At 48.0% G+C, this 27,691-nt stretch overlaps 1 protein-coding gene across 1 annotated transcript in view; it reads right to left on the reverse strand.

Annotated features, from left to right (window-relative positions):
* Positions 1–27,691, reverse strand: part of LOC138252844 (uncharacterized) — a 261,104-nt gene that overhangs the window by 42,080 nt on the left and 191,333 nt on the right. The window contains exons 5-7 of the mRNA XM_069205771.1: positions 20,576–26,040; positions 6,228–6,447; positions 4,591–4,862 (exon numbers count right to left, since the gene is read on the reverse strand). Of these exons, the coding sequence (XP_069061872.1) occupies positions 4,591–4,862; positions 6,228–6,447; positions 20,576–26,040 (5,957 nt within the window). The remainder of the gene's footprint in view (positions 1–4,590; positions 4,863–6,227; positions 6,448–20,575; positions 26,041–27,691) is intronic.

Here is a 27,691-nt window from a genome sequence, read left to right on the forward strand (position 1 = left end):
GCAGCGTGGCACACGGTGGAATCTTCTAAAGTATTTGTTCGTTGTTTTATTTTCAGGAACAGATACCTGGCAGTGGATTCATGTCAAGGAGTAGAGTGGTGGTTGGGTGAACAATGGGAATATAAGGTTGTGTCTGGTGCCACTCAGAGCAGGTACGATGAGTCTCTGGGTTCTGATTCTTGTGCCCCTCAGCACAGGTGCCATGAGTCTCTGGTGGGAGGCTCTGATTCTTGTGCCACTCAGTGCAGGTGCCATGAGTTCCTGGGCTCTGATTATTGTGCCACTCAGAGGAGGTACCATCAGTCTCTGGGCTCTGATTCTTGTGCCCCTCAGCGCAGGTACCAGGAGTCTCTGGTAGGAGGCTCTGATTCTTGTGCCTCTCAGCGCAGGTATCATGAGTCTCTGGGCTCTGATTCTTGTGCCCCTTGGCACAGGTATCATGATTCTCTGGGCTCTGATTCTTGTGCCCCTCAGCGTAGGTACCATGAGTCTCTGGTGGGAGGCTCCGATTCTTGTGACCCTCAGCACAGGTACCAGGAGTCTCTGGACTCTGATTCTTGTGCCAATCAGCGCAGGTACCATGAGTCTCTGATTCTTGTGCCCCTCAGCATAGGTACCATGAGTCTCTGGGCTCTGATTCTTGTGCCACTCAGCGCAGGTACCATGAGTCTCTGGTGGGAGGATCTGATTCTTGTGCCCCTCAGTGCAGGTACCATGAGTCTCTGGGCTCTGATTCTTGTGCCCCTTGGCGCAGGTACCATGAGTATCTGGTGGGAGGCTCTGATTGTTGTGCCATTCAGCACAGGTACCACGAGTCTCTGTGCTCTGATTCGTGTGCCTCTCAGCGCAGGTAACATGGGTCTTGGGGCTCTGATTCTTGTGCCACTTGGCGCAGGTACCATGAGTCTCTGGTGAGAGCCGCTGATGCCTGTGTTTGGTGAGTTGAGGGTGGTATGTCTGAAGCGGTGCATGCACTTGTGGATAGATGTACATGTGCATGAGTGATGTTGCAGAAAGCTGTCCTCTTTCTCATCAGCCTTTAAGTGGTCAAAGCTGTTTACTCTTCGAGAGGACTAGAAATAAACTGACCAGGTCTGTTGGCTGGTTTGGTTTAGGTTAATGGTTCATTGCAGAGCCTGGAGTCTTCACCTACAGTATTAGTCTTTGGACTGGAGGTGTGCTCTCTTAGGTTTGGGGTCAAGCTGGGTGTGTGGAGCATGGGCCATGGTAAGTGGTGGACTGGCCTATTCAGTGGTTGGTGGGCATGGATGGTGTAGTTGACTGCAGGTGGTATTTAGGGTCCACTGTTGCGGATGGGTGCTGTTTAAGGCAGTGCTTGGAGTTTGAATGGTCTCTTGTTGGACGTTGCTGGCTTCTAATGTTGGGTACAAGACAGGGAGAACTCATGCGTTAGTATTATGAACATGCTGAAGTCTATAGATTAAGCAAGAAGAGCCAGAAAGAGCCCACTAAGGTTTTGTCTAGACTGAACGCCAATTAGGACATTAATATTCAAAAGCAAATAGGAGAAGGCACGTCTTGGGCACCCTGATATCCTGGATTCAAATGCCAGGTAGAATCACAGCAGGAAAAAGCCGGTCTTGGGCTCCGCAGCAATCCTGGGTTTAAATGGTAGTTTAGAGCGGGTGTCCCACATTTCTCAGTGCAACAACTGGAGTAGCACACTTCCAGACAGAGGGAAGCTGGAGCAATGGGTGGGATCCCAGCGTGTAGGAAAAGCTTCAGATTTGGTGAGATTTACTGGAGTAACTGTATTCATCCAGCAGAGAGTGGCCTCAAAGGCAGAATAAGAAATGTGGGCATGTGATGGGTAACATGCAACCAACTCTAAACAGAAACTGGAAGGAATCTGCTGAGGGAAATACTTTGGGAGTACAAGAGCAGGGGCATCAGAAGTTGGAACTGGAAGTTAAGTTCCAGGGGAAGCATGGCTGACCTCCATGGAACATGCCACTCCAGGTCAGAAGTTTGGGTTGAACCAACTTGGCAGTGGAAGAGATCAGGCTGAACCTCATCCTGGTAGATCTAGTGATGTCACCGTCTATGACGGATCTAATATTACATCCCTCAGACGGCTACATCATCTGAACAGTCACTTGGTCTGCCACATCAGAGCTCCTAACAACAAACCCAGACTGACAGGAGTTGAACTAATCATTTGTCCCAATCCAATATTCAAGCCGGAGTGTAGCAACAGGCTCCATCACCCTGGTGGCAAGGTTAGATTGAAATCTGCCTAATGTTTGCAGGAGTTACCACAACCTGTTTGGAGCATCTGAAACAGTGCAAGAAGAAAGAGGTATTAATCCACTGATGGAGGAATGGGGCAAGATTCCCTGATTAGATGTCACATGAAGATCCAAAGGTTATGGCTGTTTTAAGACTAAGCAACAATCCATGAGGAGCTTTCTTGAGCAGGATTTATATGTTTGGGCTGTGGGGCGAAAGATATTCATGTTCTTCTGAATGTTGTTGAATTTCAGGTGGAAATGTGATTTCACCAGGTCCAGCACGGGAGGACTCCCGATTTACCCGACTTGTGGGAGGACCCCAACTTACATTGACTGATGGTGTGGAAAGGGCTTGTGGGAGTTAGGCGAGGCGTTCATGCATTCAGGCAACTAGGGGGCTGATTTAAAAAGGGATTTTTGCATCAATATATTAAATCAATTGCTATTTCTTGCAGTTTTTATATGGAGTGAACTGGAATCAAAGGTATTTAGCACTTTACACGAACACCGGTTACATTACAGAAGGACCCATTTTTGTAGGCACGGGGAGATTAAATAATTTGCTTAAAACCTCAGGATGTTTCTTTATTAAGAAGGGAGGTGTGTGGGATGTTGTCTAATGGAGCCAGAGGAGGGACTGTCCAATGATGGCCAAGGTGACTGGAAGTCTCATCGTCTCTTCGCCTCAGCTGTGGACACTGAGTTACTTTGTTACTTGATCTAATTGAAGAGGAAGAGAAGGAGTTGCAGATCATTGAATTGTGAAGACTACAGACCGGCACATCCACTGTCCCTCTGAGTACATCGAAGGCTGATGGGGCTGGGCAGGAAGGTAAACACTCTTAGAGGTCTCTTTGTGGCCAGAGTCAGGACCTCACGTCATGAACAGCTGCAGTGAGAAGCTCCATGTTACTGGTTACCAGTGAAAATGAACTGATGTTCTGGTATGTGATGGTCTGGACAGGGTTTGGACACTGCAGGCAGCTTCTGGCCAGCTGGGCTGAAAGCTCCCACGTTTTCCAGGTGACTCAGTTCCTAAATATGGCCTAGATGCAGCCCTCAACCTTCTGGCACTAGCTCTTTGCTTCACCCCACACTGAGAATTCCTCTTGGAATAAAAATACCTCCCCTCAAGGACCATATACAAACTGCGCAATAAAAATCTAGTATACAAATTGACCACAGTCATACAAAACTACATTGCTGTCTTAAAATAATCAATATCAATCAATAAAAAATCAACATCATCTCCTGCGCCGGCGACACCCACCTGGTCCTATCCCTTGCAGATGACACCCCCACCTCTAAGACAAACTTCCACAACATCATGACCGACATCGCCACACGGATGAGGACCAACTGCCTCAATCTAAGCTCAGACAAGACATAAGTTCTTATCGTCAGAAACAGGCCCTCACCCTGGAATGAGTCACAGTAGCTACCCACCCTCGGCCCCACACCCACCAACCAAGCATGTAACCTAGGAATCATCCTTGACACCCAACTCACCATGAAACAAATAAACACAGTCTCAGCTTCTTGCTTCAACATACTCCGCATGCTGAGCAAGATATTCGGATGGATCACGCAATCAGCCAGGAAAAGAACCACACAAGCCCTCACCACAAGCCGACTCGACTACGGCAACTCCCTCTATGCTGGAGCTTCGAATCGTCTCCTAAACCACCTCCAGACTGCTCAGAACACAGCCACCAGACTCATCATCGAGCTCCCCAGAAGAGTCGGCATGACCCCTCACCTCAGAGCGCTCCACTGGCTCCCCGTCCAGCAGAAAGATCTCTTGAAGCGCGTCACCCACACCTATAAGGCCCTCCACGACTCAGGTCCCGCCTATCTCAACAACCGCCTCCACTTCCACCAACCTATGAGAGAACTCTGCTCCTCCTCCCTCACCCTGGCTCGGGTCACCTTTCTCCCACATTGCACTCATGGCCTGGAACAACCTACCCCTCCACTTACAAACCTGCCCTTCTCTGCAAGAGTTCAGCAAACAGCTGAAGTCCTCGCTGTTCAACCAAGATCCCCGGCACTTGCCTGTCCTACCCCTACAGTGCCTGGAAAGCCCCCTGGATGAAAATCTGTGCTACTTAAGACTTGATTGATTGAATATTTGAAAGCCTGCAGCCTAAATCCACATATTGAATGACTTTCAGATGGTGATGTTAGAAGAGATACCTGTAATCTCACATCGACTCTCTCAAGACATGGAAGGGTTATTTTCACTGCCAAGTAAAACGCTACACATGCGAAAAGTCACACACATGCTCTCTATGTTCTATGTATGATCTGTTTAATGAATCATTCTTTCATCACCCACCTAGAATATTCATCAGCTCTGCCCAGCATGTGCATCAACACCATGTCTTGTTCTTCTGAGCTCATCCTGCTCAGGCAGCCTTTGTTCTTGTCTCGTGGTATGTAGATAGTCTCTATTTCACTAACGATGGAGCCTTGTTTGTTGCCGTCCTCCATGCCCCAGGCAGGTGCGCTTGCTGCCTGGACTGTGAACCTTCCTGCGGTGGTGTAGAGCTTCTCAAAGTCCAGCTGCTGCTTCACCAAGCGTCCATAACGATCCAGGTTCTCAGACACCTGCCACAAGGTGGAACAAATAGGAAACAGGAGTCAAAGGAGATGTAGACCTGGGCCTCCGCCAGATCTTCAGAAGAAATACCCAAATGTAACAATGTGACCCAAAGGACCTGTCGGAGGCAGGGTCTGCAGGTGAGTGTAGATATACGGCTTCAATCTCTGATCCTAAGCTTACTGAGGGCATCAATGTATAGGGCTCTCTCATGAGTGCAGGGTAAGGGAAGACAGTGAGAATGTGTCACGCCCATGCTTTAGAGGCTTGTTGATAGTGCTGTACCTCCAGCACAGTAAGAGCCTCATTTCTCAGGTGCATCAACCATTCATTACAGCCAGACTTAAATGCTTGGAGAACCTACTCTGGAATTGTATTCTTCTACCACTTTAACCCAGACCTGGGACATCTGAAGACTCAGCCACATGTTCCCCAATCCAAGGAGTCTGGGGTCACTCAGGGTTCCCGGACTAAAGGAACGAGAATGATGTACCTAGATCTATAGAGACTGGTAGGAAGTGCTCTCCAAGCTGAGAGAACAAGCCTACTGAAGAAGAAATGCAAAGTAAAACTTTAGGAGGCAAAGGAACAAAAAAGGACTGAGGCAATAGGAGATCTGACCTGGGTCAACAGAGAAGGAAAGGAGAGGAGGAGTCTGGGTCAACAGAAGATACAGTAGGATAAACGGACTTGGTCCACAGAAGAAGACAGGAGAGACAAGGCTAGATCAACAGAAGGCATGGCAGGAGAGGGGGGCTGGGTCAACAGAAGAAGTGACGAGAGAACTAGATCAACAAAGGAGGTTACAAGAGAGGGAGGCTAGCCCCCCAAACTCCTCTTGCAGAAAGATGTCTCATCCCTGGCATCAGAAGATCTAATGGGTATGCATAGAAGATGACGGGCATCTAAATCTTACCTAAACTACCTAAAATAATGAATCTAAATGTGTTATGGTAAGGAGGATTAATTCAGCAGGAAGTCTGGTTGACACCAAAGTCCAAGGACTTGTGACACTCCACAAAGGGGCACAGTGCTTCTATAGACTACCCAATAATAGACTGCCTTACACAGGTACATCTGAAAGAAGAATGTGGTGCTTATAGAGGCTGGGAGTACCTTACCTTCCCCCAGGCTCCCTCACACTCTGACATCAGAAGGGTCAAGTGCTCTGTCTGTAAGAGAACCTCAAGCACAGTGACATTGGCTATACACATTCGGGAGATGGTGAGGCCACAAAGTCCACTAATGGAATGGTTAATTACACACTGACATGGAAGCAAGTGGTCAAAGACTTAAAACTCTGAGACCACAACTGAATCATGTTCCCAGGAAGATGAGTCAATAGTAGTAAACACTTTTTGAAGTTACATTACCTCCTTGTGAACCCTCAGCTTGAAATCTCCAGCTGCCTTTGTGATATCCTGGTCTGCCTGGATCCCTTTGGCCAGTGTCAGAGCGTGGTAGAGGGAGTTCCCCACTTCAGACTGGTCTGGAATCACAGACCCGTCAGCAGCTACCAAGCTGAATTGTCCCTTGTATAATTCTTCTTTTCCTCTCACACGATTCTTAACTTTGTCTGTCCAACCTGATCCACTGGAGAAATGTAAACATATTAGACCATCTGTACAAAAATAACTTTGAAAGGTGATACCCTGGCTGATCTGCGGCCCTACACTCAATGCATGTGACTAAGGCCCAAAGCTCAGTTCATGGAATTACTTCCTCACCCTCACTGCATGAAGCCATTAGCTCACAATCACTGCATGGGACAGTGGCTGTCACTCAATGCATGTGGCTGCAGCCCTACACTCCATGCTTGTTGTCATGGCTCCACACTTGATGCATGGGACAGCAGCCCCACACTTACTGCATGGGACCGCGGCTCCACATTCAATGCATGTGGCTGCAGCCGTACACTCACTGCATGGGAGCGTGCCCCATGTTCACTGCATGGAACCATGGCACCCCACTCAATACATGGGACCACAGCCACACATTCACTGCACATGGCTGCAGCCCACACTCAAGAAAGTGTAGCCAGAAATGATGAGGCCAGGGTTCCTTAGAATGACTAGCTTCTCTTCTGTCTGCCTCTTCACCCTATTACACTGCACATGACTTCTGGTGATCACTGGGTACCAATGCTGTGGTGTATACTGTTATTAACCCCCAATGTCCTTCGCCCCATTTATGATAAAGGCTCAGAATGTGGATGTTTTCAATGTTTTAGAGAGTCTAGGCTGTCATGTCGAGGCCAAGCCACTTGCGTCAGGTGTGTCCAGTGGGCCGCCTTGACTACAGATAGTATAGATGTCTGCTTTGCTGCAGTGACCCCAGTCAGTGGGACTGAAGCACTCCTGACCTGGTGCTGTGCTGGGTGGTTCTGACAGCTTAGATATAAAGACTGCCAGCCTGCTATAGCAGCTCATATCCTTCCAGTGGGTAGTGCCCCTCTACTGCACCCACAGTGCCCAGGTGGTAGCGCTACTCTGAAGATCAAAGCAATCTCCACCAAGGCATCCCTACCAGGCATGGTGCTCTGTGTCTGATTAGACTACTGCCAACATGCCCCAGTATAGCTACAAGAAGTGCCTTCTCCGTCAGAGCCCCACTCCTGGTGCGGGGAACTGCCAGTCTACTCCCCCCACGAGGGACCAGCTTGGACAGCCTCACCAGAGGGACAGAACTAGCCCCCCACTGCTGACCAACTAGGCGCAGCCCAGAAGAAGGACGACCCTAGAAGGACCTGCTCTGGCCAGGATCCTCCAGAAACGAGCTGTGTGGCCGGCATTCATCTGCAGCAGGGGCACCGCATGCTGAGCATACTGGTCCCCCGACTTGTGGGAAGGCCCTGTGGGGTCCAGCTGAGAGGTGGGGGTGGGAGTGCTGCACCTGAATCTAGAGACTGCACCACAAGTGACTCTGAACCCCAAGCATGAGGGAGACAGTGAGGACAGAGAGGGTGAGGGTGAGGAGCTTGCCTAAACTGGGACCCCACTTTAACCCTCACAGGACTTGCACCCACAAGTCGGTCATCTCAGCTGATTTCAGTGTGTAGTATTGAGCAGTTTGGTGTAGGAAAGTACTTGTCTTTTTCAAAGAAAAGAGCTACCCTGGACTGTCATTTTCATGGTTTGCCACCAGGGCACTCGCTGGCCAAGCACCAGAGGTCTGGTCTCTGCTGACAGGAGGTGACGTTTTTGGCAACGGACAGCACGGAGTGGCTTGCTGCATCATCCTCCCGGTCAGATTTGAAGGCCAGAGTCAATAAATCAATCAGTCAATCAATCACACATGAGGGTTTCGAGGCGCTAAGTGAGAGTACCCATTCTGAATTCACTGGGGAAAGGGTGGTGCGCCTGGCAGGAGAGCTGGCGTGGAGGGCAGATCATAAGCACATATCAGTAGCTACTGAGCTCCGGGAGAGATCATTCTTCTGAACAGCCTCTTCTCCATGGAGCCAAATTACAGCGGTCAGACAGAACTGGGATAATATGGGTTTTTCTCATTGACCTGAAGCAGCTTTGAGTTCTTGTTGGTATGTGCAAGTTAATGTGTTGTGCATGTTTATTTTTAACTGGTAGATATGCCGCATGTACATTCATTGCTTTGTCATCCCCACACTTTTTGCCATGTGTACAAAAGTGTAGGAAAGTGCCTCTTTTGACATGGTCACCCCGCTAAACAGGTTCCCAGTGTCAGATCTCATTCCCTAAAACTGCACAGTCGTTTTTCCCAATTGGCAAACCTAATAAATAGCACCCCTGGCACCTACTGCATGGGGTACTATAGGAAGGCCCCTGAGGGCTGCAGCACGAATTGTGCCACCCTCAGGACCCTCCCACCTAAGTGCAGACAGTGCTGCCTTCGCAGACTGCGTGTCTTGGTGCAGAACTAAAATGAAAACACAATGTGGCACACAGCCTGCGTGTCCTCTCCCCTGCACATACCATGCGATATTTGTAAGTCACCCCTGTAGCAGGCCTTCCAGTCCCAAAGGCAGGGTGCATTCTGATACATGCGAGGTCATACCTGCATGAGCAGATATTATCCTGCTACGCCTGTTTTCGATTCTCAGACATAGTAAGTGAACAGAGAAGCCATTTTAAGTACATGTGCTGGACAATGGTCATTACGAGTTCCCCAGCTACATGATGGCTTCACTGACAATAGGTATGTTTGGTATCAAAAATCTCGTATTAATAAACCTTCACTGAATCCAGTGATGGATTTATTAATACATGCACTTAGAGGGCACCTTAGAGGTGCCCCCTTGAAACCTACTGTAAAGAAATGGCTCCCTGTTACAGTTACCCCCCCACTTTTTGCCTGATACTGATGCTGACTTGACTGAGAAGTGTGCTGGGACCCTGCTAACCAGGCCCCACCACCAGTGTTCTTTCACTTAAAATGTACCATTGTTTCCACAATTGGCACACCCTGGCATCCAGGTAAGTACCTTGTAACTGGTACCCCTGGTACCAAGGGCCCTGATGCCAGGGAAGGTCTCTAAGGGCTGCAGCATGTCTTATGCCACCCTAGGGACCCCTCACTCAGCACAGACACACTGCTTGCCAGCTTGTGTGTGCTGGTGGGGAGAAAATGACTAAGTCGACATGGCACTCCCCTCAGGGTGCCATGCCAACCTCACACTGCCTGTGGCATAGGTAAGTCACCCCTCTAGCAGGCCTTACAGCCCTAAGGCAGGGTGCACTATACCACAGGTGAGGGCATATGTGCATGAGCACTATGCCCCTACAGTGTCTAAGCAAAACCTTAGACGTTGTAAGTGCAGGGTAGCCATAAGAGTATATGGGCTGGGAGTCTGTCAAAAACGAACTCCACAGCTCCATAATGGCTACACTGAATACTGGGAAGTTTGGTATCAAACTTCTCAGAATAATAAACCCACACTGATGCCAGTGTTGGATTTATTAAAAAATGCACACAGAGGGCATCTTAGAGATACCCCCTGTATTTTACCCAATTGTTCAGTGCAGGACTGACTGGTCTGTGCCAGCCTGCTGCTGAGACGAGTTTCTGACCTCATGCGGTGAGAGCCTTTGTGCTCTCTGAGGACAGAAACAAAGCCTGCTCTGGGTGGAGGTGCTTCACACCTCCCCCCTGCAGGAACTGTAACACCTAGCAGTGAGCTTCAAAGGCTCAAGCTTCGTGTTACAATGCCCCAGGGCACTCCAGCTAGTGGAGATGCCCGCCCCCTGGACCCAGCCCCCACTTTTGGCAGCAAGTCCAGGAGAGATAATGAGAAAAACAAGGAGGAGTCACTGGCCAGTCAGGACAGCCCCTAAGGTGTCCTGAGCTGAGGTGACTCTGACTTTTAGAAATCCTCCATCTTGTAGAAGGAGGATTCCCCCAATAGGATTAGGGATGTGACCCCCCTCCCCTTGGGAGGAGGCACAAAGAGGGTGTACTCACCCTCAGGGCTAGTAGCCATTGGCTACTAACCCCCCAGACCTAAACACGCCCTTAAATTTAGTATTTAAGGGCTCCCCTGAACCTAAGAATTTAGATTCCTGCAACTACAAGAAGAAGGACTGCTGAGCTGAAAAACCCCTGCAGAGGAAGAACAGAAGACACCAACTGCCTTGGCCCCAGACTTACCGGCCTGTCTCCTGCCTTCCAAAGAAACCTGCTCCAGCGACGCTTTCCAAGGGACCAGCGACCTCTGAATCCTCTGAGGACTGCCCTGCTTCGAGAAAGACAAGAAACTCCCGAGGACAGCGGCCCTGCTCCAAAAGAACTGCAACTTTGTTACAGAGGAGCAGATTTAAAGACCCCTGCAACTCCCCGCAAGAAGCGTGAGACTTGCAACACTGCACCCGGCGACCCCGACTCGACTGGTGGAGAACAAACAGCTCAGGGAGGACCCTCCGGCGACTCTACGACTGTGAGTAACCAAAGTTGTCCCCCCTGAGCCCCCACAGCGACGCCTGCAGAGGGAATCCCCAGGCTCCCCCTGACCGCGACTGTCTGAACTCCATTTCCCGACGGCTGGAAAAGACCCTGCGCCCGCAGCCCCCAGCACCTGAAGGAACGGAACTTCTATGCAGGAGTGACCCCCAGGAGGCCCTCTCCCTTGCCCAGGTGGTGGCTACCCCGAGGAGCCCCCCCCTTGCCTGCCTGCAACGCTGAAGAGATCCCTTGATCTCTCATTGAAAACCATTGGGAACCCGACGCGTGTTTGCACACTGCACCCGGCCGCCCCGTGCTGCTGAGGGTGTACTTTCTGTGCTGACTCGTGTCCCCCCCGGTGCCCTACAAAACCCCCCAGGTCTGCCCTCCGAAGACGCCGGTACTTACCTGCTGGCAGACTGGAACCGGGGCACCCCCTTCTCTCCATTATAGCCTATGTGTTTTGGGCACCTCTTTGACCTTTGCACCTGACCGGCCCTGAGCTGCTGGTGTGATAACTTTGGGGTTGCTCTGAACCCCCAACGGTGGGCTACCTTGGACCAAAAACTGAAACCTGTAAGTGACTTACTTACCTGTGAAATCTAACAAAACTTTACCTCCCCCAGGAACTGTGAAAATTGCACTGTGTCCACTTTTAAAACAGCTTATTGTGTTTTATGTAAAAAGTATACATGCTAAAGTAATGATTCAAAGTTCCTAGAGTACTTACCTGCAATACCTTTCAAATGAGATATTACATGTAACATTTGAACCTGTGGTTCTTAAAATAAACTAAGAAAATATATTTTTCTATAACAAAACCTATTGGCTGGATTTGTCTCTGAGTGTGTGTACCTCATTTATTGTCTATGTGTATGTACAACAAATGCTTAACACTACTCCTTGGATAAGCCTACTGCTCGACCACACTACCACAAAATAGAGCATTAGTATTATCTCTTTTTGCCACTATCTTACCTCTAAGGGGAACCCTTGGACTCTGTGCATGCTATTCCTTACTTTGAAAAAGCACATACAGAGCCAACTTCCTACATTGGTGGATCAGCGGTGGGGTACAAGACTTTGCATTTACTGGACTACTCAGCCAATACCTGATCACACGACAAATTCCAAAAATTGTCATTAGAAATTGATTTTTTTCAATTTGAAATTTTTCTAAATTCTTTAAAGTCCTGCTAGGGCCTTGTGTTAGTCCCTGTTAGCATTTCTTTTAGAGTTTAAAAGTTTGGTAAAAGTTTGAATTAGATTCTAGAACTAGTTTTAGATTCTTAAAAAGTATTCCAACTTTTAGAAACATAATGTCTAGTACAGATATGAATGTGGTGGAACTCGACACCACACCTTACCTCCATCTACAGATGAGAGAGCTAAGGTCACTCTGTAAAATAAAGAAAATAACAATGGGCTCCAGACCTACCAAACTACAGCTCCAGGAGCTGTTGGCAGAGTATGAAAGAGCCAACCCCTCTGTAGATGGCAACACAGAGGATGAGGATAGTGAATTGGAGGAGGATTCCCCCCTACCAGTCCTATCTAGGGAGGACAGGGCTTCTCAAGCCCTGACTCCAAAAATAATAGTCAGGGATGCTGGTTCCCTCACAGGAGGGTCCAGCCTCTCTGAAATCACTGAGGATAACTCCAGTGAAGAGGACATCCAGTTAGCCAGGATGACCAAAAGATTGGCTTTGGAAAGACAGATCTTAGCCATAGAAAGGGAAAGACAAGAGATGGGCCTAGGACCCATCAATGGTGGCAGCAACATAAATAGGGTCAGAGAGAATACTGACATCCTAAAAAATCCCCAAAGGGATTGTAACAAAATATGAAGATGGTGATGACATCACCAAATGGTTCACAGCTTTTGAGAGGGCTTGTGCAACCAGAAAAGTAAACAGATCTAACTGGGGTGCTCTCCTTTGGGAAATGTTCACTGGAAAGTGTAGTGATAGACTCCTCACACTCTCTGGAAAAGATGCAGAATCTTATGACCTCATGAAGGGTACCCTGATTGAGGGCTTTGGATTCTCCACTGAGGAGTATAGAATTAGATTCAGGGGGGCTCAAAAATCCTCGAGCCAGACCTGGGTTGATTTTGTAGACTACTCAGTGAAAACACTGGATGGTTGGGTAACTGGAAATGAAGTGCATGACTATGTTGGGCTTTATAATTTGTTTATGAAAGAACACATTTTAAGTAACTGCTTCAATGAAAAGTTGCATCAGTATCTGGTAGACCTAGGACCAATTTCTCCCCAAGAATTGGGAAAGAAGGCGGACCATTGGGTCAAGACTAGGGTAACCAAAACTTCCACTGGGGGTGACCAAAAGAAAGGGGTTACAAAGACTCCCCAGGAGAAAGTGGGTGACACTAGAAACAAAGAAAAAGAGTCCTCTGTAGGCCCCCAAAAACCAGAACAGGTGGGTGGGCCCCAAGACACAACCCAAAACAAAGGTGGGTACCAGGGTAAGAACTGGGATGCCACTAAGGCATGGTGCCATAACTGTAGACAGACAGGGCACCACACCAAGGACACTTCTTGTCCCAAAAACAAACCCCCTAGCAAAATCCCAGGGGTAACCAGTGTAGCCATTGGGGATGACTCCTCAGATGAGGAGGTCTTCATAGCCTTCAACTGGAAAAAGGGCCCAACAGGTGAGTTGGAGATTCCAGAGGGAAGTAGACACTTCCACCACCTACTGGTGAATGGAATCCCAGCCACTGCCCTGAGAGACACTTGTGCCAGTCACACCATTGTGCATGACAGGCTGGTGTTCTCAAACCAGTACATCCCAGGTGAGACTGCCAGAGTAAGAGTTAGCCTGGACAGGGTCACTGATAGGCCTGTGGCTTTTGTGCCCATAGAAGTGGGTGGGACTTTTAGCTGGAGAAGGGTGGTAGTCAGTACAGACCTCCCCCTTGATTGTCTCCTTGGAAATGACTACCCAGAGGTTAGTCAGAGCCCAAGAGAGGAACTGGTCCAGTGCCAGTCCTCTCCCAAGGATTCTGGAGGACCTGCCCCTGCAGTAACTGCAAGCAGGCCCCAGAAGAAAAAGAAAAGAAAACAGTGTAGGAAGGGTGGACAACCTTTAGCCAAGGTTCCCGCAAGCCAAGGAGATTCTGCTCCAGTAGGGGAGAACTCCAAAAGTGGCACTGGTAAAGTCCAGCCTGACCCACAAGAAGTCCTGGCTAGTCAGGCAACTGTTAAACCTGAGTGGGTGGCTCCTCAGCTAACAGAAGAAAGAGTGGAAGAAGGGTGTTTACTACAAGATGTGGTAACCCCCCACTCTAATTCAGCAGACAGGCACCCTGAACCCAAAGAAGCCTGTAACTTAGCCCCTTCCCTTGTAGGTGAAGAGCAAAAGGTGTGGTTCTGGGCACTGACAGCTGTCAGTGGCCTCTGCTGGGTGTTAGCCTTTATGGCTGCACTATCCTTGGCATGGTGGTCAGACCCCATGCCAAATAGCAAGTTAGGCCCCCTGACCCTGATGGTCATGGTGGGGTTACTCCAGCTCTGGGTAACCTCTTTGGGTAAGCTAGGGGTGACCGTAGCTAAAATAAGATTAGCAGAGGTGGATACCTCTAACCCCAAAATAGAGAGAATGGGTGAAGACATTAAAAGCACAGACAAGAGGCAATTCAGACTAGGTCCTATCACTGTGGAAGTGGGTCAGTTCCCCAGAGGGAATGACCTGAACAGGAGGATGGAAGGCAGAGTAGGCCCTGCAACAAACCAGCCTATTTCCTCTACTCTTCCTCGCCTGACAGACTAGGAAGACTCTCCCAGCTTTGGCTGAGTCTCCTGGCCTGTGGGCTGGGGGGGGGGGCTTGTGTAAAGAAATGGCTCCCTGTTGCAGTTACCCCCCACTTTTTGCCTGATACTGATGCTGACTTGACTGAGAAGTGTGCTGGGACCCTGCTAACCAGGCCCCAGCACCAGTGTTCCTTCACCTAAAATGTACCATTGTATCCACAATTGGCACAACCCTGGCGCCCAGGTAAGTCCCTTGTAACTGGTACCCCTGGTACCAAGGACCCTGATGCCAGGGAAGGTCTCTAAGGGCTGCAGCATGTCTTATGCCACCCTAGGGACCCCTCACTCAGCACAGACACACTGCTTGCCAGCTTGTGTGTGCTGGTGGGGAGAAAATGAGTAAGTCGACATGGCACTCCCCTCAGGGTGCCATGCCAACCTCACACTGCCTGTGGCATAGGTAAGTCACCCCTCTAGCAGGCCTTACAGCCCTAAGGCAGGGTGCACTATACCACAGGTGAGGGCATATGTGCATGAGCACTATGCCCCTACAGTGTCTAAGCAAAACCTTAGACGTTGTAAGTGCAGGGTAGCCATAAGAGTATATGGGCTGGGAGTCTGTCAAAAACGAACTCCACAGCTCCATAATGGCTACACTGAATACTGGGAAGTTTAGTATCAAACTTCTCAGAATAATAAACCCACACTGATGCCAGTGTTGGATTTATTAAAAAATGCACACAGAGGGCATCTTAGAGATACCCCCTGTATTTTACCCAATTGTTCAGTGCAGGACTGACTGGTCTGTGCCAGCCTGCTGCTGAGACGAGTTTCTGACCTCATGCGGTGAGAGCCTTTGTGCTCTCTGAGGACAGAAACAAAGCCTGCTCTGGGTGGAGGTGCTTCACACCTCCCCCCTGCAGGAACTGTAACACCTAGCAGTGAGCTTCAAAGGCTCAAGCTTCGTGTTACAATGCCCCAGGGCACTCCAGCTAGTGGAGATGCCCGCCGCCTGGACCCAGCCCCCACTTTTGGCGGCAAGTCCAGGAGAGATAATGAGAAAAACAAGGAGGAGTCACTGGCCAGTCAGGACAGCCCCTAAGGTGTCCTGAGCTGAGGTGACTCTGACTTTTAGAAATCCTCCATCTTGTAGAAGGAGGATTCCCCCAATAGGATTAGGGATGTGACCCCCCTCCCCTTGGGAGGAGGCACAAAGAGGGTGTACTCACCCTCAGGGCTAGTAGCCATTGGCTACTAACCCCCCAGACCTAAACACGCCCTTAAATTTAGTATTTAAGGGCTCCCCTGAACCTAAGAATTTAGATTCCTGCAACTACAAGAAGAAGGACTGCTGAGCTGAAAAACCCCTGCAGAGGAAGAACAGAAGACACCAACTGCCTTGGCCCCAGACTTACCGGCCTGTCTCCTGCCTTCCAAAGAAACCTGCTCCAGCGACGCTTTCCAAGGGACCAGCGACCTTTGAATCCTCTGAGGACTGCTCTGCTTCGAAAAAGACAAGAAACTCCCGAGGACAGCGGCACTGCTCCAAAAGAACTGCAACTTTGTTACAAGGAGCAGATTTAAAGACCCCTGCAACTCCCCGCAAGAAGCGTGCGACTTGCAACACTGCACCCGGCGACCCCGACTCGACTGGTGGAGAACAAACAACTCAGGGAGGACCCTCCGGCGACTCTACAACTGTGAGTAACCAAAGTTGTCCCCCCTGAGCCCCTACAGCGACGCCTGCAGAGGGAATCCCCAGGCTCCCCCTGACCGCGACTGTCTGAACTCCATTTCCCGACGGCTGGAAAAGACCCTGCACCCGCAGCCCCCAGCACCTGAAGGAACGGAACTTCTGTGCAGGAGTGACCCCCAGGAGGCCCTCTCCCTTGCCCAGGTGGTGGCTACCCCGAGGAGCCCCCCCTTGCCTGCCTGCAACGCTGAAGAGATCCCTTGATCTCTCATTGAAAACCATTGGGAACCCGACGCGTGTTTGCACACTGCACCCGGCCGCCCCCGCGCTGCTGAGGGTGTACTTTCTGTGCTGACTCGTGTCCCCCCCGGTGCCCTACAAAACCCCCCTGGTCTGCCCTCCGAAGACGCGGGTACTTACCTGCTGGCAGACTGGAACCAGGGCACCCCCTTCTCTCCATTATAGCCTATGTGTTTTGGGCACCTCTTTGACCTTTGCACCTGACCGGCCCTGAGCTGCTGGTGTGATAACTTTGGGGTTGCTCTGAACCCCCAACGGTGGGCTACCTTGGACCAAAAACTGAAACCTGTAAGTGACTTACTTACCTGTGAAATCTAACAAAACTTTACCTCCCCCAGGAACTGTGAAAATTGCAGTGTCCACTTTTAAAACAGCTTATTGTGTTTTATGTAAAAAGTATACATGCTAAAGTAATGATTCAAAGTTCCTAGAGTACTTACCTGCAATACCTTTCAAATGAGATATTACATGTAAAATGTGAACCTGTGGTTCTTAAAATAAACTAAGAAAATATATTTTTCTATCACAAAACCTATTGGCTGGATTTGTCTCTGAGTGTGTGTACCTCATTTATTGTCTATGTGTATGTACAACAAATGCTTAACACTACTCCTTGGATAAGCCTACTGCTCGACCACACTACCACAAAATAGAGCATTAGTATTATCTCTTTTTGCCACTATCTTACCTCTAAGGGGAACCCTTGGACTCTGTGCATGCTATTCCTTACTTTGAAATAGCACATACAGAGCCAACTTCCTACACCTACCAATTCCCAGAGTGGGCACTGACTAGACAGAACCAATGTAGCCACTTTAGAGAGTTCTGCCCCCCTGAGGTGAGAACCAGTGCTCTTGAGGGCTCAAATTAAAGGCCTGCTTTGGGAAGAGGTGTGACCTTCTCTCCCAAGCAGGGTGGACATTCCAGGGTAGGGAGCTTCAAAGGCCTTGCCACCTTTGACAAGTGACCTAGTCCTCTCCAAATAGTGGAGGAGGCCGACCGCCAGTTCCTGACACCACTTTTGGTGGCGGGACTGGTGGGAAATTAGGTAAATTAGGAGGAGTACCCACTTCATGCCAGTCCCACCCCTGGGGGCAGGGTGCAGAGTACCTTTGTGTGAGGGCACCCCTGCAAGAGCAGAGGTGCCCCTATGACTTCTAGGACCATTTTCCCAGACTTCGTGAGTGCGGGGACGCTATTTTACATGTGCACTGTACATAGGTCACTACCTATGTGCAGCTTCACAATGGTAACTCCGAATATGGACATGTTTGGTATCAAACATGTTGGAATCATACCCCAAGGCTTTTGGAAGCATTAGTTGTTTGATTCCATGCTTTCTGGGGGCTCCTTAGAGGACCCCCAGTACTGCCATTACAGCCTTCTGAGGTTTTCCAGGCAGCCCCAGCTACTGCCACCTCACAGAAACCTCCTGTTGCTTGAGCAGCTCAAGCCCAGAAAGGCAGAACAAAGGATTTCCTGTGGGAGAGGGATGTTACATTCTCTCCCCTTGGAAATATTTGTTACAGACATAGGAGGGGTAGACTCCCCAAGCCACTGGAAATGCTTTGAAGGCACCTTTGGTACCCTCCTTGCATAATCCAGTCTACACCGGTTCAGGGACCCCCAGTCCCTGCTCTGGCGTGAAAATGGACAAAGGAAAGGGGAGTGACCACTCCCCTGTCCATCACCACCCCATGGGTGGTGGTCAGAGCTCCTCCAGAGGGTCCCTGGGTTTTTCCATCTTGGATTCCAAGGTGGCAGGGAACTCTGGGAGCATCCGAGTGGCCAGTGCCAGCAGGTGACGTCAGATCCCTCCCCTGATAGGTGCATACCTGTGTAGCTGACCAATCCCCCTTTCAGGACTAATTAGGGTCTCTCCTCTGGGCGTTTCCTCAGATTCGGATTGCAAGACTCCAGTAGGAGTCCTCTGCATCCTTTACTTCATCTTCTCACTGAAGAAACTGCATCTGGACCCTCCAAGAACTGTACAAACTGCTACAAAAAGCAAAGATTACTTCTGCAACACTGTATCTTAAGCTCCTGCCAGCAACTGCAACTGTGTTCCGGTCGTACATCCTCAGAGGACAGCCAGTCTCCAGCCTGCACCAGAAGTACAAAGGAATCTCCCTTGGAGTGAAGGAGTCACTCCCCTGCTTTAGCAGCCACCTCTCTGCATCGACGACTGGCGGTGTGGGTCCCCTCTACTGACGAGTTGCCTGGATCAAGCTTCACGGGTGGTGAACTGAAGTGATCCTGACGGTCCTGACGTCCTACTGTCCTACTTTGGTAGAGGTAAGAGCTTGCCTCCCCACGCAAGACAGTACCCCCGTGCACCTCGTGTTTTGCAGTTGGCAAGTCTTGTTGGCATCCTTCCTTGAAGTTCTTAATGCACCATGCAGCTCCAGCACCCAGCACTCTATCCTGCGACGCACAGCCTCCTGCGTGGTTCTCCAGTGGCGTAGGATCCCTTTATGTAGATCTGCGTGGGCCTCCTTTTTCACCTCCTTTGTTCCCATGCTGTGGGACTCCTGTGCTAATTGTCTGGTCTTCTGAGGGCTCTCTGGGGTGCTGAGAGCCCCCTCTGACTCCCTGTCCTGGGTAGAGGCCACCAGGTCCCTGCTGGTCCCGGGCAGTGCCATTTTCCACTAACCGCAAGCTTTGCATGTGCCAAGGCTTGTTGGTGGAATCCAGTGATACAAACCAGACTGCAATCACCCATCCGGCATGGGACATCATCTGCACCAACCAAAAACCCCCATTCATCTTCTTGGGTGCAGTACTGATTGTTCTTCTTCACTGGTGGTTCTTCTTTTGCACCTTCATCCGGGTTTGCAGGGGCTCCTGTTCTCCCTGGACTCTTCAGTGCTTCTTAGACTTGGTCCCCTTCTTCCACAGGTCTCCAGGTCCTGGAATCCATTGTTGGTGCCTTGCAGCCTCTTCTGGTTCTTGCAAAATCTTCTATAACATGTTCTTGTGTGTTCTACGAAAGTTACTGTGATTTACTCCTGCTTTTCTGAGCTCTGGGGTGGGTTCTATTATTATTACTTATCTTTGGTGTTTTCTAATACTCCCAGCACCCTTCTACACACTATGCTTGCCCAGGTGGGAAACCGACTTTTGCTTTCCACTATTTTAGTATATGGGTTGTGTTCCCCCAGGCCCTTTTCTAACTATTGTGAGTTTCACTATTTGCACTATTTTCAAACTGTTTTTACACCTATTTCTTTATTGTAATGTATTTTACTTACCTACTAAGTGGGTATAGTCCCTAAGGTATTTTCAGCATTTGAGTCACTAAAATAAAGTACCTTTATATCTGAGTACTTTCTTTCATGTGTGTGAGTACAGTGTGACTATACAGTGGTGTTGCATGAGCTTTGCATGTCTCCTAGTTAGGCCTTGGATGCTCATCCACAGCTACCCCTAGAGAGCCTGGCTTCTACGCACTGACAACATTTCAGTAATAAGGGATACCTGGACCTGGTATAAGGTGTAAGTACTTTAGGTACCCACTACAACACAAAACGTTTGTAGTGGGTACCTAAATAAAGTTTATCTTTCAAAATCCACCCACATAAAATCTTCATGAATTTAAGATCTGGACTCTGTCTTTGTAATGAGAGAGACTTAGGCCACACCTTCCAGGACATCAGGGTGCTATATTGAAAAGGCTTTCAATTAACTGTCCTACCATAGGCAGGGCTAGGCAAACACATCTACCAGGATTTCCTTCCGGGTGATAGTGTGCTTTACAAACACACATAACATATACATATGGAGAGAGAAGACCACAGGATGTGTTGTAATGAGGAGGTGGTGAGTAGGTCGCCATCTGCCTCAGGGAGTAGATATTTGGATTCCGGGAGACCTCTGAAATGTTGCAAAAACCAGACTATCAGGAGGACGGGAGCTGTCTATGGTCCATCCCAAACTGATTTATGATCTATGACACTTGCCACAGTCTCCTTTTGAGAACTTGTTGTATGAAATGTGAACACAGACATATGAATGAATAAACTGCAGTTGCTTGGCACCTTACCTTTCATCCCCGTCCTTTACTTTCTGTAGCTGGAGGGTGATGACACCAGCTGAGGAGTCTTTGCCTGGGTAGATCTCCGTGGAGATGTTCTTCTGATTCTCATCCACCATAATGACCTTGATACCTTTCCCCTCCAGAAGGTCACTCTTGGTGAGGACGTTCAAGTCCAGCTCTGTGGCCGGACTGCTTCTGTCCTCCATTTTCTTCACATAGTCATTCACCTCCTTCTGCTCGGCCTCTGTTAGTTTAAGTTTTTCTCCATTAACTTGTGTCTTCTTCATTTTCCTTTTGTGCTTTTGTTCAATGAAGAACCGCTCAGTCTTGTTTCTCCCCAGGATATTGTCAATGGTTTTCCCAACATGCTGATTCATTTCTTTGCGGATAGGATTGTTTACCAAAGTTGTTAATCGATTGGTAAATATGCTAAGAAATTCATCATTTAATAACTCAGCTACCGTATCTAATAATTCAGTTTTCACTGTCTGTACATCAGGGAAATTGTGACGTCCATCTTCCTCATATTCAGCTGCAGATGAAACCTCACCACACCTCTGAACCATAAAAGGGATGACTCTTGTTTCAATTATGTCTTGAGTTGGGGCAGAATTTATCATCTGCACAAACTCAACAGTGCTTTTACCAATCTCAACACTGAGCTTAAAGCCTTTCTGGATGGCTCCTTTCACCTTAGCTTTCTCCATAATTTCAAGGATGCCACTTTCCATGGTCTGGAGATAAGTAAACACTTTACTCACGGTGTCGTAGTCACCGGTAACATCAGCCACTGCAGATTGACAAACCTCTGCCATTATATTCTTCATGATCTCTCTATGGGCTGCTCTCACCTGAAAGGTGGTCGGGGTTTCCGTCAGAAGAGCTTTTTCTGGAACTCCGTTGACTATCACAAACTTGATCATCATCTCATTCAAAGATTGATCTCCCTTGACTGATTTTGTGATCATGTCTTTGAATGCTTTCTCAAAGATACCTTTGAAGGCGGCTTCGAGCCCTTTGTCCATGCCGTATTCCAGGCCTTTTAGTGCCCCTTGCTTGGCGATCTCTTGACCAGCATACTTTGCTGCATGCACAAAATTTTTTTTTAAGGCAGAATTTGAGGCAAGGGTCTTGATGGACCTTGTTAGAGACTCTTTGGTCACAGCCGAGGCTGTTGATTTTGCTGAAGAAGTAATTGCAGAAATTAGAGCTTTCCCTGAACGAATTATATCATCAGCAACAGATGCAAAGGTTTTGGCTCCGGTTATCAGGCTTTTTGCAACTTTGATGACAGTTTCAGATATTTTTTTTATAGTGCTAAATCCTGCAGTTACCAGGGATAGCCCAATACTTATAGCTTTTGATATGGCCCATTCTGCCCAGTCAAAGGTGCCTTTTATCATCCCTTCGATTCCAGATATCATGTCCGAGACACCCTCAAAAATCAGACCCATGCCGATTTGACTAGCTGTTCCTAATGTGAGAACGCACACAAGAATCCCAGCAAGGACCTGCAAAGCTCCAAGGATAAAGCAAATGAGAGCATCAATGCAGAATTCTGGCTTCTTCTCAACTTCAAACACAAAAGAAAGGCCATAGTCATACAGCACAGTCATCTCATCAGTGGTTATAAGGCCATGATCCGTTGACAATGAGAAAACAGCCTGGTCCTTGGTTATAGCATTACTTTTGCTGTTTTGAAGCTCAGTTAACTTTTCTACAGACTTGTCAATGTAATCGATCCAGGACTTGAACAGGCTCTTGCGGGTCTGCATTTGTTTTGTAAAGTTGGGATCATCCTTGTTGTGAGGTTCAAACTTTGCTATGCAGGACATCTGGCAATAAACTGTGGCATTGGACACCTCGGATACATAAACATCGATCATTTTCTTGGATTCTTTCAAGAGATCCACTGCCTTCTGCATGTATCCGTCCTGTCCCAGATTGATTGTAATGTAGGCTTGATTATAGAGTGAGACAGCACGGTACACCCGATCAGTATTCTCTGCTTTCTTCCAGAATGATAGTGCTCCATAATCCGATGCTTTGTTCTGAGTGTGGAGATACATGCGATCCATAGCTTGTTTGATGAAGTCGTAGAAGTTATCTGATTCCCCTCGTAGGAGGCTGTCTGCCCTCTTCTGGATCACTTGGTCAAGGTCTTTCTTGAGTTCATTGATGTTTTTATGATCTTCAATGTCCTTCTCATGTAGTGTGAGCCAAAGGGCCCAGCTCTCCTTTAATGCATTGAGGGCTGGGCGGTAGTCTAGCTTTGTCTTGGAGTAATCAAAGGTGTCTTCACATATCACCAAATCAGAAGTCATATAGATATCTCGTTTTTCCTCCTTATTGTAATGACCTTGAAAAAGATTTAGATGTCCACAAAATTTCTCAAAGAGTTCCTCCCGCATCTGTACTTCCAAGAGCTCATCGTTTTCCATGTCCGCAATTCGCTTCTTTTCATAATCTGCTCTGAGCTGTCTCATAACCTCAATGGGTTGGCCTTGGTACGATGGTGACAGGTCATTGTGATTCAATATCATCTGGACCATCCCAGGGTTTCCTTTACGAGAGGTTCGACCAAATATTTGTTTTTCGACTCTCATGTTTGTGGGGAAGTGGGTGAGAATTACAAAGAGTCCGCCACTTTCATTGACATCTTTAGTGATTTTAACATCAGTGCCCCTTCCACCGAGGTTTGTGGCAATGATAACATCTCCTGCATCAAAGGTCCTCTTCTCAATATTGTGTTTATCACTTCTGGTGTACAAGGTTATTTTGTCTGGATTGGACACCTTTAATTCTATCAGGTCTTTTTGCAGCCTTTCAGATGTTTTCACATCTTCACAGACAACTAAAGCCGCTTGGCCTTTACCCCACTGATTTGGACTTGTGCGCTCCTTCACATGTTCACAAATAGTTTTGATCCATGCGTCGCGCCCTCCTTTGACCTGGAGAATAGGTAGCTCAGTCTTCTTGGTGTAGCGATGAGTAGGCATGATGTAACTAGACACCTTGTAGTGTTTTTTAAGGAATTCAACATCTGCCTCATCTCCTAGGGTTCCAGAGACCCCAAACATGCCTGTGCCTTTAGTATATCGTTTAAGGAAATGGAAATTTGACATGAAGTTGGTGACATTGGACAGTGGAGATATTGCCAGTTGATGCTTCATCTCCAGGAACTGCTGTAAGCCGTCACCCCAGCGCTTATTCTTCTCAAGCACACCAGTGGCTTTGAAGTCCACAGGGATGATGGTGTGGTATTCATGTATGGGTGTGGTGGTCTTCACTTGTCCTGAGTCTGTGGCTGATTCTATCATGTACTCCCGATCCTTCTCCATTACGAGGGCCTTCAATGCATTTTCCACCAAGATCTTCATTCGGTTCTGGATATATTCCTTCAGGTAGGCTGGCAGGAGAATAAAGTTCTCATCACTGCTCTCTTGTTTATCTGGTGGCTGATAGGTGTCTGAGTACCGGATTCTGGATTCCAGTTCAGTCACCGCTCCTTCCACCAAAGCCTTTTCGCTCATCAACTCACAGGCACGGCCATTTTCCAGGAGAAGAATTTGAACCTTGTCATGATCAGGTGTGGACTTATTCTCTGATGAGGAGCTATCCAATGATGTATTGATCTCAAATTCAGAGGCTTTACCATCCTTAATCTCATAATATTCAAAAACAACTGCGTCTTCAAAGACTTTCTGAAATATTGACAATAGATCTTGCTGCTGTGCAGGTCCAAGTTTATCCATGAGTTCTTTGAGTGCAGAGTCTTTCGGCGCTTCAGTGATTGGCTGCTCAGACGTATCCAGAGTGGACTGAATCTGCTTTACATCCTCTTCAGTGAAGAACCCCAGCTGTAGTCCCGGCATGAGAATATCGAGGGGAGAAAAATGCTCTGATGTCTTCGGTCCCATGACAGCTGCTGCAGCAACTTTGTGAAAGTATTGTGATCCTGTTGCCCAAAGAATGTCATCAGTTTTGGCCTCCTGGATGCGTTGGCAAGTGCATATCTTCGCCCAGATGGCTGCCAGCAGTTGTTCTAAGTGCCGCATTCCTGTTGCGGCATGTGAAAGGTATGTGACTTGAACACCGCTGTCCAGGGTCATATAGTCTACCTCATCCACAATGGCCATGTCAAAAGTCCGATCTCCTCTGGTTTTGTACTTTTCAAACTCTTGCCGCAGAATGTCAGCAGCAAAGTTCCCGACAGTACCGTACACAATATCAGCTGCATAAGCCTTTTTAATTAATTTGTCACTTTCTCTTGAATCAGTGCATTCATCTAACCCTGGAGGTGGTACAACACTACAAGACACATCAAACATCTTGTACAGTTTGCTCCATTCCTCTTGATCTCGACGGGCAAGTACTGGTGAACTTGTGATAACATCAACCTTCTTCCCACGGATGGCATAAACAAGGGCCAGCATGGCCACAATGGAAGATTTGCCCTCGCCAGTAAATATCTCCAAAAGACATCCATTGCATTCAGGTGCTTTAGAAATGAGCAGAGTCAGCACGGATGCGAGCTGAGTCATGCGTGGAAAATAGCCCTCAATCTTCTCTCCCGACTGGCTTACAATAGTCGTAGTGTCCTGAACAGCCACACACAAGCCAATCAGAACTTTAACCAGTGTCTCAATATCAGGATTTTCAAAGTCTATTGATCTGGTCATTGCTATACCTTCTTTCTTCATCTTTTCATCCAGATCTAGGGTTTGATATACTGGAAGTTGATTGGCAACTTCACTAAGCACTTGTTCGAGGATAGAAAGCATCTTTTCAGGATAATTGTATTTTCTCATTTCTGCCAGTATGGTTTTTAAATCCTTGTCCTTCTCTTTCTTTACATGTTGCTGTAGAAGCAGCATAGGATCCTGCTCCTTCAGTGATGCGATGGTCGTGTTTATATCGATCTGGTATGTCTGCACGCGTTGGAGTATGGCTTCCACCTTTTCTTGTGGAACGTTGCACTCCTGCACCTTTAGAGCGAACAGAACTGCCTGAATTGGGGTCCAGATTCCACTGAATAATATGTGTCCAAGTAGGTCTTGGCTAGTGCTGGAGAGCTTTGAAAAGACGACTCTTGATAGTTTCCCAGCCAAAGTCTTGTTTGCTTTGTAGAGTATGTCCAGGATACGGATAAGGCAGCTGGATTTACCATCCAGTTCCTCCTTATACTGCAGAAGGTTAATCATCTCTAGTCCAGCACCGCTCAGTGTCACTTGGACTGTTGCGTGAAGGAGACTCAGGTGTTCAGTTAGCGACAAGTTGTCATAATCAAAGGCCTTATCCAGACTTGCTTGGCCCCAGATGGGTATGTCCTTGTCCATGAAGTACTGAGCAATGAGCTGTTGCTGTAGTGCTTTCATCCGCTCACCAATGTCCTGGGGTGCCAGACCATCCTCTTCCTTCATATTGATATCAAGTAGGAGCTGGTTAAATTTCTTCTCGGTGTCCTCTTCCTAAAATAAAGTTAAAGTGATTGGTTACTTTTGCCTCTATGAATGCAGGATGCCATCAGAGAGCAAACCACTCCTCCCTGCCCCATGACAGAGGCAACACTTTAACCTTCACTTGGTGCCTGCATCTAAAAACCTATGCTCCCTCTGTTTCCCTTGAGTAATCATGTTTGTCCCAAAGCTAGAGCATTGAGGGTTGTGGTACAGCATATACCTACAGTTATGTCCAGGTGTGTCATGCGTTGTTGCTCATGGAATGTGATATCATGGAAACCTGTCTGATGAAGTACAGTGTCCCAGAGGGTTCCCAACATCCCTCCAAAAGGGGGGTGAGTGGAAGAAGAGCCCTAAGAGAGACCAGCTGTATTGTGTGCACTTCACTATGTCTGCGGTAGATGCAGTTTTAAGCCCCGCTTCTAGAGCCCATCCACCTACACAGGCCCCATCGATCTGTGGCCCGGGAACCTTCGATTGCAGAGGGATCTCTTGTAGTAGACTTCATATCACCATCTCCCTGTTCTTCCTTTTCTGCCTTTTCCTCATTTCACAGGATTATCCTCACCTTTCCCTCCTTTCATTTCTCATCCACCCAGCTTCCTCTACATAGTAACTTATGACATCAGGTGGCAGGAGATCCAGGGTACCACACTCCACCAAGAAAGGCAAGCATCCTTGTGCTAAGCATGTGAGTCACCATGGGGACAACAAACAACTTAATGTATGTTTGTGAGAGTACTTATATAGCACAAAACTATCTGAAGATCAAAAAAGTAGTGACCACTGGGCTGGAGCCCAGGAGAAAGTTCAGAATGATTTAATATGTCACTTCCTATTGTGTGTGATAAGGAGTGGGGTCAGTGTCAAATTATTGATTTTATCCCAATTTATTCAGAGCAGTGTTCTTATGAGGGCTAAAGTGTGTTTAGAGGCCATATTGAACAACCTTCCAATCCCATTATCAAACATCCTTCTTCCAAAGGACATCTCAACTAACAGAGCGTACAAGTCATCTAGTGAGTGATACACCTTGCCTTAAGGACGCCCCTAACATGATTCCTTCCTGGGTCAGTCACATCCTGATTGTGCTCACTTGGACTTCAAACACACCCTCCTCATGTCCCAGACACAGGCCACATCAGACCATTTGTTTTTGATGGACGGTCCACCCTTGCATGAAGACGCCATCTTGACTTGTGAATGACATCACCGTGGCTGGTACAGGTCATATTCCTAATATTTTTCGGGCTTCAAGCTGTGTTTTCTGTCTCCACTGAGAGTGCGCTCATCCAGTTGGATGAATGCCAGAAGTGTACATGTTGTTTTCATTACAGGAAATGCCTTGTCAGTTGATGAGACTTCAGTGTTATTTCATGCAGTATTTATATATTTGTTTGCACTATGTTAGACCTGACAGCCTTAGGGTGGCCTTCCAAAAAAAGGTTGCCTTCCTTCTCCTACTTTTTGCTGGATTTTTGCTTGTTGGCCTTAGGACTCTGTGCACTTTTCCACTGCTGACCAGTGCTAAAATACATATGCTCTCTCTCTCTCTAGAACACGGTTTGATTGGTATATAGCTAATTGGCATATTTAATTTACTTATAAATCCCTGTTAAAGTGCACTACTTGTGCCCAGGGCCTGTAAACGAAATGCTGC

Source organism: Pleurodeles waltl, chromosome 1_2 (assembly GCF_031143425.1).
Source record: "Pleurodeles waltl isolate 20211129_DDA chromosome 1_2, aPleWal1.hap1.20221129, whole genome shotgun sequence".
NCBI classification, from domain to species: Eukaryota; Metazoa; Chordata; class Amphibia; order Caudata; family Salamandridae; genus Pleurodeles; species Pleurodeles waltl.